The sequence below is a fragment of the Marmota flaviventris genome, chromosome 4 (genome assembly GCF_047511675.1).
Source record: "Marmota flaviventris isolate mMarFla1 chromosome 4, mMarFla1.hap1, whole genome shotgun sequence".
In the NCBI taxonomy this organism is placed as follows: domain Eukaryota; kingdom Metazoa; phylum Chordata; class Mammalia; order Rodentia; family Sciuridae; genus Marmota; species Marmota flaviventris.
In genome coordinates, this window is record NC_092501.1 from 13,502,101 (window position 1) to 13,515,348 (window position 13,248).

Consider the following 13,248-nt stretch of genomic DNA (forward strand, 5'->3'; position numbering starts at 1 on the left):
AAAGGATGAGGTGTTTGACTGAATGCCAACATGTCACACAAAAGAGGGTGCCCCAAAAGTGTGACTCCAATTGTAACTAAATGAATGAAACCAGAGCTAAACTAATTATTTTGTTTCAACAGTACAAGTATTGGCCTCTGATAAAAGCAGAACATGATCTTGAAAAGTGGACAAAAGATCCCGTGTACCCATGGAAATATGATGGCTTAAAAAAAGTTCACAGATAAAATTTCAGGCAAACACACCATATGAGTATATTACCAAACAGCTAAATTAAAAGAAAAAAAGAGCGCATGCGTTAGTGGTGCTTAAGAGCAGACTCGGTGCAGGGATGTACTTCACAGCTGCCAGCCCGACACTCACTGAACGCCGTGCCTTGCACTACTGCCCCTGGCTGGAAGAGGCTCACATTTTGGCCAACTCCTCTACAACCTCCGTGGGGAAGATGGGCTCTGGAGGCTCAAGCAGCTCACCAGCACCAGCAGCCACCTCAAGGGCCTTCTCAGCATTCTCATTAAAGTCAAAAAAAGTGTGTTCTTCTTTGAAACCTATTAAAAACAACAAAAATAAATTTACTGTCTAATGTAGCTGTGCTGATATTATATATCACATGATTTGAATGACATCCTAGTCAAAACTATCTATAGGAGTCACATCACTATCAGAAAAGTACCCAGAACCACTTAAACCAGGTCCGTCTTTGGTTAGGCATTAACTGTGCTATACCATACACACCTAACAGGACATTCTGCAGTGTTTGATGTGTTGTGACAGAGCTTAGCAGAAAAGGGTACCAGGAAAAACTAGAGGAGAGGCCCACACTGCTTGAATGCAGACCACCTGTTCCAAGAGGACCAGGGGCAGACTTGGACTATGCCAATCAGGCCCACAGTGGTAGTTTTAGTGGTTGAGATTTTGCCAATATCCTCTAATCAAAGGTGGTAGTGGAGAGATTGGTTTTGCCTGTTTTGGGTCCTCTTAGCATGTAGTGACCAGTGTCTGAGAAATTCTCAACTAATCCCTTAATCCATTTTGGAACCCCCAGATAGCTGCACTAACACCTGAGGAGGGCTTGTCCCTCTGGTTCCTAGGTTTGTGATGCTCTGAAGCAGCTGTGTTCCTTGTGAAGTGGCTGGAAATGTGAGAGACCATTTAAGGAAACTGTGGCCTCTTCTAGTCAAGATGACAGACAACGTGTAGAACAATATAATTTAACACATTTGAAAAAAATGAGCTTTTGTGTTACACACTTTTAAACAACCAGATTCGCTGTTGATGCCTTTACATGACTCAAAATTGGTCTCTCAATTATACTTTCATTTTCTGTGGATCTGTGAGTGTATGTAAACATGACAAAATTTTTAAAAATCACAATTTTTACTGGTCTCTTTAAATGTCCCTGCATGCCACAGTCTCCTTTCAGGTATCACAATAGTAATATAAAAAATAAAAGTGCATGTTTAGGATGTTTCTCTCCAACCACTACACAAGGTGCTTCCTCATATGCAGATTTATAAAGGTAGCATTTCTTAAACGATCAGTTGATTTCTCTTGAGATCTTAGCCTTCCCAATATACAGTAGAATTAGCACACTGCCTCCTGGTTTTAAGTAAACCAAGTTGCCTCCAAGAACCATCAGAAAAACATCTGCCTTTAACTTTCAGACTGTGCAAAGAAACCTTAAGGATAATTTGGACCATGACAAAAGGTAGGCTTGGAGATTCCAATCAATTAATTCTATTGAAAAGCATCAGGCCAGATTTTAACACTCAGGTAAACAGATAATCCATTAAGGCAACAATGTGCATTGTGGCAAGTGCCATCTTAGTTTTGTCAGCACTTATTTATAGTCTTTGGATTCCCCTGCCCTCCTACCGAGGGACTTCTATTCCCCCTGGTCCAATCTTTGTTCTCTTATTCATGGCGAAATGACAACAAAGCAAGAAGGCAGCACGTACCCAGCATTCCCTCGTGGACCAGTTCCTCCTCTATAGTCAGAAGGCGGTTGTATTTAGTCACCCATTCACCACGAGAAAGGCCCCCCAACTTGATAAACCGGACCCCGAGTCCAACGGCCTGAAGAGGAAACATTTTGGATGGGAGGGTCATGTTTTGCTGAGCTACAACAATGATTTGAAGAGAAGAGCTGTCGCGGTGTTGTGCTGGGGTTTCCCCCTTGTATCTTCATATTGTATTTTTATGGAAGTAAAGTGACCTGCTCACAAGCCGAGAGTTTGAAAGGCAGGCAGATGGTGTGACTGACTGTCCATCGGGCGCTTTACTAGTCGTGTAAGCATGCTGATTTTATCTAAGAATAGGCTGGCCTTTCTCACTTCATTTTAGGAGGGAAGATTGCAGGGACACACCCCAGTCATTTAAGTGCGCTCGTCATTTTCCTTGGACTTCAATTTTGCTTCTTTTTTAAAAGTTCAAAGATTAGCTCTTTACAAAAGGTAGCAGTCTGGGAGGAAGCAAGTCTATTTCATAAAAGGTTACATGACTTTCTCCACCAAAGACAGCATTTCTCTGAAATACCAATTCGTGATAAAAGCAGTGTTTTGGCAATTCTGCAATTGACCAGTGTTCAGCACTTACCATATCGACAAGGCTGTCATCAAGACACTCTCCTTCTGTACTTCCAAGGATGGTGAGGTGCTTCTTACCTGGGAGAGCAATTCCTGTCAGTTTTGTGTGGTGGCAGAAGCAGTTCACACATAACAGCCATGGGGTCCAAATTAGAAATTGGCCAGAGATTTAAAACTTAAAGAATTTAAAACTTTTAAGAACAGAGAGCAGAGTCAGTTATTTGACCACCTAAGAATTCTAAGGTAGACACTTGCATTTTCTCATCTAAACATTGCGCTGGGTTTATCTGTTTAGTCTTCTTTCTAGTAGCTTAGATGCTGTGGGTACTATATACCACATTTCATCACATTTAAGATTTGTTACTTATGAGATGCACTGCCATTTTATCACCACTAGAAAGGAAGAAATGTTCACTTCGGATCGACATGTTTCTAGGACCTCAGCTCCAAGACATGATTCATTTTGTTGCTGTTCCACATAAGAAAATACGCACCTTCAAGTCAGTGAACTGTGGTAAGTACATGGGCAGCGACTGTGGAGTTGATAGCCTGTATTATGACTTTCTCACTTCATATAGAATTTTATTCAAAGGCATCTGTCTTTATGAATATTTAGAAGAGCAATATGGGTAGTATTTAATCATTTGAAGGCCTCAGGACCCTTAAAGTTTGCCAAAGCCTATGAAGGGCACAGGCCAGAGTCCTTACTGTGGCGACAGTTTGCCATCTGCAGTGATGACAGAATGCCTGAGGGGTGGGCCTGAGGGGAAAGGTCATCTGACTCAGATGACTGCCCTGCCTGCCATTCCATCCTCTGGCACCTGCCCTGGCCCCTGGCTGCCAGTCAGGCTCTTAGTCCTGCTCTGGGTCTGAGACTGCCCTTGTGTCTAGTTTCCAAAGCCTGTTCATGGTATTCATGTGTCTGGCACAGTACATAAGGACCCACGATGCCCATGAACTCACTGGAGTTCACAGTCCAGTGGGAGATATCAGCCATTAAATAATCAGACATTGTGGTCAGCACTACAAAAAGAAAATATACGATGGTACAAGGAAGGTTCGGAGCAGAATCAGGGTGGAGGAGGTCTGAGGAGGCCTATGCATTCACAGGCATTTCACTTAGGACCTGAAGGATGAGTAGCTAGCCAGGTAGATGGCCCAGAGAAAGGCATTCTAGAGCAAAGGAAAAGCATGTGCAGGCTGAGAGGTAGGAAAGAGTTTGAAAGTTGCAGAATTTAAAAAAGTAAGCATGGGCAGTGGGATGAGCACAGTGTTGTGGGGAAGCTATTTAACCCTGCCATGGCTCATTTCTCTTAGGTAAATGGAGGGACAGTGTGTGCTGTGCACTTCACAGGGCTGCTGTGAGCATTAAATCCAAAGCTAAACGCCTTATGTACTGCACAAAGATGCTCTTCTCTGCCATCCCAGGCTGATCAAAAAAAAACTTTTCAGCTGTCCCCAGAGCTGGGCTAAGGACCTGCTTCCAGATGCTTCTTTGATGCTACCCAATTTGCCCACCTGCCCAGCAGCTTCCTATTGCTGTAGGTGAACCTGCCTCTGCCCCTGGTCACTGTACTCAACAGAAAACTGCCTGCTTGTGCTGATGGGGTCCTCTTGCTGCCTGTTTTCTTAACTGGGGAAGTAGACCCATTCCCTGCTGCAGGTGATCCAGTTCAAACTCTGATTCCTCCACCAGACTTCCCTAAGGCAAGGCAAGGCAAGTTCAAGTGGCTAAATTGATTGCAATCAAGTAACGTTACATCCTTACTCTGTACCTAGGCTCTGCTCTCTGTTCTTAAGTTGTTACGGAGAGGAACCTAGAGCATAAAGTGATAGTGAACAGAAGGAATCTATAACACCTTAGCCAAGTGACATAGGCCAACTGCCTCTGTCTCTGCAGCTCCCTGGTGGTGCCTGACACCTTGTCCTTTGTGAGTGCTAAGCTGACTTCCTGAGCTTTCAACACTGTGCTCTGTCTAGAAATCTGACTGGAGTACCAGCTATTCTGCTGTCCACTATTCAGAGTCCGTGACCTAGCCTTTAGCTGTAAGGTTCTGGGTTTCTCTAAAGCTTTTCTATCTCCTAAGCTCACAGCCTCAAGCAAACTGAGAAATGTGCTAGTGGCTGTGCCTTATAAGAAATCAGGCCTTGCTTCTCCTGTTAGAGGCTGAAAAGCCCTTCCCATTGTGAAGCTGATGGGGTAGCCTTGACCACACCTGTGTGGTGGCCCTCAGTATGGGGGATGACCTGGTAGACTAGGGCTGTTTCTGGAACCTTGTGAATCACCAAGTTATGGTTTGTTTTCCAGCACTGAATCTCCCATAAAATGGCTGGGTTTTCTTTTCTTTGGAGATTTATTCCTTGCTTTTTAGTAACTTGGGTACACTTCATATTTTTGGCTTCTTGTATAACCAAATCATTATGAGTCTTTAGATTTATATTTTACTCACTGTCAATGATGTTGGTTATTTCCACCAAGTCAGACATAGTAGTTTGGTTTGTATGTTTTATGATCAGTCCATGGGATCTGGGGCTGCCGATGCCTCCTTGCTCTAGAAGTTTAGAAATGCTTTTGGATGCAGTTCCTGCAATTATGTAGCACCTGGAACTGAGAGCATTATAGATGCTGTCCCACTGTTCAGCGTCCTGGGTAAATATTTAAGAATTGATCATTCTAATGTACAGTACACAATCACAAGCTACAGGAATCATATAGCACATAATCAAAGTCATACACTTTTCCTGAGACACACAAAACATTTTCTTTCACATCCATGCCTGAGTGATTCCTGTACCTTAGCCACACAAATTAGCAAGCTTCATGGAAGATAAACTTCAAGTGATTTAATTTGAATTTAAAGATCTTGTGAATAAAATGTCAATGTGCTAAATGCCATTCCCACATTGACTGTGGTGTTCTGCAAACCCAGGCTGTTGTCATCCACTGTACCACCCCTAATGCTGTTCACAACTCACTGGATAGAAGATTTTTCTGTTATTTCTGATAAACATAAAACTGAAAAGATAGGACCTTGCCAGGGCTCTCCGCCATCTTTCTGAAGGCCCTTCCCTGTTTTTATTGGTGAAGGTGTCACATGAAATGAAATGCTTATTTAACAAATGGTGTGTGTGTCTGTATATATTTGTATATGCACAAATCTACACACAAGGTCATCCACTAGGCTAATTTCAACCTACCCCATTAGAACTGACCACACAGGTGCCCCCTATCACAGGAAAAAAAAGCTGAGGCTGGGGGCTGGGGTTGTGGCTCAGCGGTAGAGCGCTGGTCTAGCATATGCAGGGCCCTGGGTTCGATCCTCAGCACCACATAAAAATAAATAAAATAAAGTTATTGTGTTCAACTACTTCTGAAAAATAAATATTAAAAAAAAGCTGTGGTCAGAGCCTCAGAACTGTCCTCACAAGGAGAGTCTGGCATGAGTTCAGTGGGTGTCTTCTGAGAATACTGATAAGTAGCAGGCCAGGAAAGGATGGAAGGAACTGTCCCCAGATCTCAGTAAGAAAGGATGTTTGTCTGTCTTTTCAATATACTATGGACTCTCAAATTCATTAAATCAAGAATTCTAATTTTGGAGTTTGTTTGAAGTGGGGGAGAGATGACCTTCTATGATCTATAGACAATGCTTGTTGGGTGCATTTGTTTAAACAGAGGACAAAAATCTCAGTATCTCAAACCCTTTTTAAAAAGATGGCTTTTTGTTACTTTTATGCATATATAATAACTGGATTTAGGTTAAAAAATATTTGGCCTTGCAGAAGTCCTGTTTCCATGAGCACATGAAAATGACATATGATTAACCCACTGAAGCACCAGCGAGCGCAGCGGGGGCGGCTTCCATCAGCTACGTTGCTTGTAAATACACAGGTACTCCTGAAGGGCTGGCGAATGGCTTGTTTCATTCCACAGACAGGCATGCTCCCAGGTAATTGTGTTTCTGCTATTCATTTGCTTAGTAAGTGCCTTTCTCATAAATGCCAAAATAAAGCAAGTTAACCCCAGCTCAAATTATAACACATTCCAAATGACAGAGATCCAAAAGAATGAGGTTTTATTCTGTTTTGTTGTAAAATGCAAAAGGTAAGCCTGCTTACTTTATAGCGTATAAAATATATGTTATAAAATATAAAAAGTGGGCCCTGCTTACCTCCTTCCTGAAAGGATCAATTAAGGCTATAATGTAAGGGTACTTGTTGATCAAATCCACATACAGGTCAACCATCTCGCTGGCACTCTTGTAGACGCCTGCCATCACCTCGTACTTTCCTTTGCTCTGATGTGTGTAAGGAAAACGGTAAAACAAAGAATAAGCAATGGACTCTTCAGATGTTAAAGATGCAATTCAAATTCCTTTCTGTTCATTTCATATGAAATATTGCCAGCAGATTCAAGTCACATTCCTCTAAGAAATTTATGCATTTGGCTTCAAATATCTTTAAAAGATTATCCTGGGAAGCCAAGTCACTGTTCCTCTTGATGCCTTTGGAGTTCTTCCCACAGACATCGGATGGAGCCTTCTGCACAAAAACCCAACAGGTAGAGAGTGGGAGGGGACTTGTTTTTTATTTAGACTTCTGATATGGTGCCAGGTGCCCAGCTGCCTGGGTAGGTGGACAATAGCATGAATTCATAAAACAGTGAACAGAATAGCAGTGCAAACCTGCCCACTTTCTAGAACCCACCGTCTTGCAACTCACTGTGATCAAATGATTTGTTTCCTTTACTGTAAATATTCTAAACTTTGAAAACAGGGCTAGGTTTGGAGTACTAACAACCAATATGGAATGTGAATGAAGGCACTTTGTTTTCAGGGAGTATGAAACTTCCAGAGGGAACCATACTGTCCTGAAGTGGGATTCTAGGGCAACCCCACTTAGTTATTAAGTATGGAAATAAACAGGGCTGGAAGATTCAGGTTTGTCTTTTCGCCAAAGCTCCCAACGCTCAAAGCTATGTGCAGGGGTAGTGCCTGGGGTATCCGGGCTCTGGGAGGGAGATAGGACAGAGAGATGGCTGTTTTGCTTGCTGATGGCTTCCAGCCACTGCTGCTGACAAACCGTGGAATTAAGAAGATTCCTAAGAAGTCCATAATTGAAGAGATTTTATAGGGCTTTTTCCTTCCCTTATAAAGCATTAAGAACTTTTAGCTTCTGTGATGCATAACTTTAAACTCCTATCTTGTCAGGGAGGAAATGCTAATGACTTTGAACTAATATGATTATAAGAATTATATGATATAAAGCTAATACATTTTACTGAATATAAGCAATAAATACCCATCCAGTCAGCTGTAGCAATCAGTATCTTCATAGTTTTGGGTATACATTGCTGATGAAAACATGCAATTATTTTTCTTAATGGTATGCCTAGGAACCAATCATTATGTGAAGAATAGGGAATTAAACATTCCTTTATGTGCTTAGTTTCTTTAGAAAAGTAAAAGAACTTTAGAAATCAGCCCAAACTTAGGGCTCTTATATACCATTCAAAACTTCCTTTGTAGTCAAAGTTAGGATCACAGTTAAAGAAAAAAACGTATTTTGTCATGTCCCCTGAATTTGACATTAATTACCAACTCACCATAAATGCCTGTCAATATGCTGCCATTTTATAAAACTGAGACTCAGTATTTGTATATTTGGAAATGGGAAGTATATGTGTGTGTGAGACAGAAAGCTTCCAGAGTTCCTAGAATACAGATTTCCCAAGTGTAAAGGTACTTAGTTGTATGAATCTGAGGAAGTAAGGACAGAACCTGTTTTCCATTTTCTTCCTCTTTAAAAGATCTCTCTAGTGGCCTGATCAGCAGATAGTATGTCATCACTGAGGGTCTATTTCCCCAACCAAGGCTGGGGATGATACTTTAATGTATCTAGTTGGATAAAAACTTCAATCACCTAGAAATATTTTTCTATAAAAAGTGAGGGCTGGGGTTGCATCTCAGTGGTAGAGTACTTGCCTAGCGAGTGTGAGGCCCTGGGTTTGATCCCCAGAATTGCAAAAATAAGAAGTGAGTCACAGGATAAATTCTTAAGAACCACTTGCCTATCAAGTCCTTGCTACAACTGATCCACTTTCAATGTTGACAGATTCAGCATTTACCAAGTGACTACACTCAATAAAATATACCAGTTGGTTATTTTTCAGTAGCGTTCATGATTGCAATGTAAGTTACCTATTTTATTCATTTATTATAGAATTCCTATATATGAGCATGGCATTTTATCTTATTATTTTAAAAAATTATATAGTTGTTATTCATTGGTGATTAGCTAATTTGGCTTTCTCAACTCCATTTAGATTAGATCCCTCACACAATATTAAAACCAAAAAAAAAAAAAAAAAAGGCATCTGTTGGAAAATATTCCAATAAGCCCTTCTTTTGAGTTTTCATTTAAAAATCATGGACCTTAACAAGAAGTGAATGTTCTCAAGTAGAAACTTACATAGTCTATCAGCTCATGGCCGGCACAGTTGATGGCTAGATGCAGATTGGTTCCCAGTTCCAGCCCCAAGTTGGCACAGATTCCCTGTATTAGAAGCAGCAGCTGTTCTACGGTGTCACAGGTAATGATCAAACAACCAAGATGGGACATCTTGCTAGTGATGGGTGGCTACACGGTCAGAAGAAAATGATGAATGTCAGCCCAGCACATTAAGGTCCTGAGATAGTCCTAGCTCATAACGGGACACAGCTCTCCAAGACCAAGTCCTTCCATTCTTGATTAATCCTACTTCCAGGTCCCACTTTCAGGACTTTGGGCATATGATTTACCTGCACTATCTGCCTATATTATTGTTTTATCAGCTCTGTCACTGTGCATGGGGCTAGCTAGCCTAAGCCACCACCACCAGGTCAGTAAATCTCCAGGCTGTCCCTGTAAATGTCCACCAGTCTCCAACTCACCAGTCCTCTTCCTCAAAACTTGCCCTTTCTTATGTTCTGTTTTCCTATAAATGAACATAACTGCTAAAACTTAAAAATGTAATCCTCCTTCAGCATAAGTTTTATTTTCAGAAGGATTGAAGACTTTGGTTAAAAAGATGCATTACTGGGAATAGATTTTAGTAAGGAAGATCTGGGGACCCAAATGACCCCAGGAAAAAGCAGCTATCTGTTTCTACTGCAAGGTCAGCCTTGACATGCCCTCACCTATATTGCTACATTATGATTGCAAGGTGAAGCAGTACCCATGGTTCTGAGGGCTTAAGAGTAGATGTGAACCTAGGTATAAATATTAGTAATGGCACTAATTATAAGAACATCCAACATTTTTAATGTCAATAATAGGAAGCTTCTATTGAGCAAGCAAAGAAACAACTGGGAAATTTTTGCTTATTGATTGAGTTTAGTAAAGCTTCAGCTGAATTCCATGAAGCAAATGCAGCTGTTCCTTATGCTAACACCATGAAGCAGGACTGCCGTTATCTCCATTTTACCAAGATGACGTGATCTGGGACAGATTTTAATGCTGGCAGAATCCACCCTTAATTCTGGTGTGGTAGCTTATCCAGAACCTATTATCTAACCTGTTTCTAACAGGGAAAAAAACAAATTTTTTTAAAGGGAAGCTGATCACAGGGCAGATCTTGGCCTCAGCCTCTCAGTACATGCAAGACAACCTGCTGGAATGAAGAGGACAATGTTAATTGGTCAACGCTTCTCCATCCCCACCTCTCTTACAAGGCCTAATTAGAGTGTTGTGCTCATTCCAACATATAACTGCCAAGGATTTTACTTGCTGATGAATTTATTCACATTTTCTTAAGTTTCTTTCTGAGCTGCCCCCTCTTTGTTGACTTCAACAGACTCTGAAGTCCCTGACTGTGTGCTGGGACTGCTGCCTTACCCAGAGACGCTGTAGACCTGAGAGGCCTCCACCCGCCTGCATCACCTCCAGGGTTCTCACTGAAGATACTTTGGAAAGTTAGACATATATAATAGGTACATGTATCAGAGCATCCACAATCACCAAAGTGACTGACCAATGAAGTTAGCTGACCTCCCAAGGCTCTGGAGGCCAAGTGGCCACTTTTCACAAGGATGGTTTGCCTGAACTCTCCTGGCAAACTCTTGAGTTCCCACAATGGCTCCTCTTACGTAGTGCTTTTCAGAACCAGAGAGAAGGAATGGCTATCTTTTTGTGCCTTTTTCATTCTATCACTGGTAGTGGCAGAATTAAAATCTAAAACATCTAAAAGCCTTTCAGCTAGTTATGGGGACATTCAGCTTCCTAAGCCCTTCACTGTAGGGTCAGATATAATCCTGTTCCTCATAAATGCTCCCAAGTCCTCTGAGACTTTGGCAGGCTGACAGCTGCTGGCAGCCATGGCCAGGTAGCCTGTTGCTGGAAAGGCAGTGGCCAACTGATGTTCCAGCTCTGGGTTGGTGCCCTTAAAGCAACATCACCCTGTGTTTTCCATTTGTCTTGAAGCAAAGTAACTATGGGAGAGAAAACGAAGCAGGTTACATAAAGCACCCTACAGAAGTGTGGTGAACGCCTTCGTATACGCACTTGACCTCTTTTGCTTCCATTATGTCCTTTTTTGGTCTCCACTTTTGGAGGAGGGGGCTGTGGAATAGAAGGTAAAAACATAACCACTTGGGATTTTGAGACTTAGCTGTGGCAGCAAGAAGAGTTAAGATCTTCTAACTATCTACTTATGGGGACTGGGCAGCCACACTGCAAATCTCAGACACAGACACTCACACACATACACACAAGGAGGATAAGTCCAGCTACTCCCTACTTTTTTAAGTCCCATTCTCTAAATTCAGGCACATATGTCCCCATATTTCCTTCTGCCCCCAGTCATACCCATAGATTTGTGTTTCTACTCTTGGGAATGAAGTATTTGCACATCAAGTGGAACTCCTGCTCTCTTTTGCCAGAGGATGCAAAATCCCCTCTTGATCTTAAGGAGTATTATTACCTTCTACCATTGGATTTGCTTCTATAGGCCCAACATATTGTTTCTAATATTCTCAGGGTATGTGTGTATATATATGTGTGTGTGATACATACACACACACACACACACACACACACACACACTTTCTCTTGCAGAGTGGATTTGGGTTTTGGAAATAGCCAATGGTCCTTAAATCCTTTACAAATTCCTTAAGGATGATGTTAGCACAGAGCCAGCTATCTCAGAAATCAAAATGAGAGTCTGTCCTCCCAGCTTCTCAGGAGGCTGAGGCAGGAGGATCACAAGTTCCAGGCTAGCCTGGGCAACTTAGTGAACCCTGTCTCAAAAAAAGAAAAAATAAATCTTCAAACTGAGATTGTTTAATACATTTAGAAAATGGATCCATAGCAAATGAGGAATGTATGCACTTGGTTTGCATAAGAAACCCAAAATAAATGTATTTTCCATAGCAGTAATACCAATATTGACTTAATGCCAAAATGAAATAGGAGTTGGTTGCTAGAAGGCAAAGGTCAATAACTAGACACCATGGATTGTTACTTACCAGTTCCATTACTTTGTTAATTTGTTTCCGAATTTCCAGAAGCATCTCCACACCCTGTAAGTAGAGTAACCATCATCTTCCAAAACTGTTGTCTACAAATATTAAATGCGAACACTTACACCACCTGTCTGTTCCTAACTCAGAATATTTGTAGAGTCCCTGAAAATGGCCCCCAGTTGGTGGACAGGGTGAGCTGCAGAATTGGAAGATTAAATGTTAATCTCCAGCCCCCAGCTTGCATTTGACTGAGCATGAGCAAAAGCCTCTGTCTCAGCCTCCTCATTGCTCAGAATTGACTGGCCCTGTGATTGGACCAAGTTAATTTCAGACTCTTTCATGGTCTTTAAGCCAACCTAGTCAACATTATTGCAATACGTGTCACAGGTCAACAACGTAGTCTGGATAAGAGTCGCCAAATCAGTTTAAATCCACTTTCACTTAAAAATTCAAGAATGTGCTCTGAGGATGATGACATCTGTGTAAAGAAGGCATGCTGAGGCCTCTGGTATCAAGCAGCACAAGTACTATCCAAAGGAAAGATCCTGGTGAGGGGATCCAAATCTGACCTGGCAGATGGTGAGCCAGACAGCAATCTGTCTTCTGTGACTAATCAATTGCAAGGTAATAATGATTTTGCTGAAGAAAGAATTCTCATAAAGAAAGCATCCTGAGGGTTTATTTTTTAAACCTAGTTCCACTAACTTAGAAAAATATCAGTCTTTATTCTGGGAGGTATGGGAGGAAGCTTCCTGAACTTTTTCTGAGCGTGTAGACTGCAGAACATACACCTTTAGCTCTCCTGACTGGCAGAACAATTCGTGGAGATCCAAAGAGGCATAATGGCTCTTTCAGGCCACTGAAGAGCAACGTAGACAACACTAGCCCACCTCTGAGAAATGAGGATGAAATTTAGGATTCCTTTCTTCCTTCCATATATATGCACTAAACATCCCTTATGTGCCAGGCAATCTGCTAGGCCTGGAATTCTTCACAGAGTGGGCTGCCAGGAAAGTGCCAGCTTCCACTAACTACTGCCAATAAAAAAAAAAAAAATGAAGGGCACAGACTTCCCAACTCCCCCAGGTAACAACCATCCCTCACCAAAGAGGTCTCCAGAGTCACTCGCTCCTTGCTTCTCTGTGATTCAGAGGCATGAGCCAGTG

General features: G+C 41.8%; 1 protein-coding gene across 1 annotated transcript in view; it reads right to left on the reverse strand.

The window, feature by feature from the left end:
* The window catches only part of Eno4 (enolase 4), a 23,402-nt gene continuing 10,154 nt past the window's right edge, over positions 1-13,248 (reverse strand). The window contains exons 7-14 of the mRNA XM_027930303.3: positions 12,086-12,139; positions 11,124-11,180; positions 9,054-9,221; positions 6,755-6,880; positions 5,036-5,231; positions 2,596-2,663; positions 1,959-2,076; positions 1-548 (exon numbers count right to left, since the gene is read on the reverse strand). Coding sequence (XP_027786104.2) covers positions 406-548; positions 1,959-2,076; positions 2,596-2,663; positions 5,036-5,231; positions 6,755-6,880; positions 9,054-9,221; positions 11,124-11,180; positions 12,086-12,139 — 930 coding nt within the window. The 3' untranslated portion in view covers positions 1-405. The remainder of the gene's footprint in view (positions 549-1,958; positions 2,077-2,595; positions 2,664-5,035; positions 5,232-6,754; positions 6,881-9,053; positions 9,222-11,123; positions 11,181-12,085; positions 12,140-13,248) is intronic.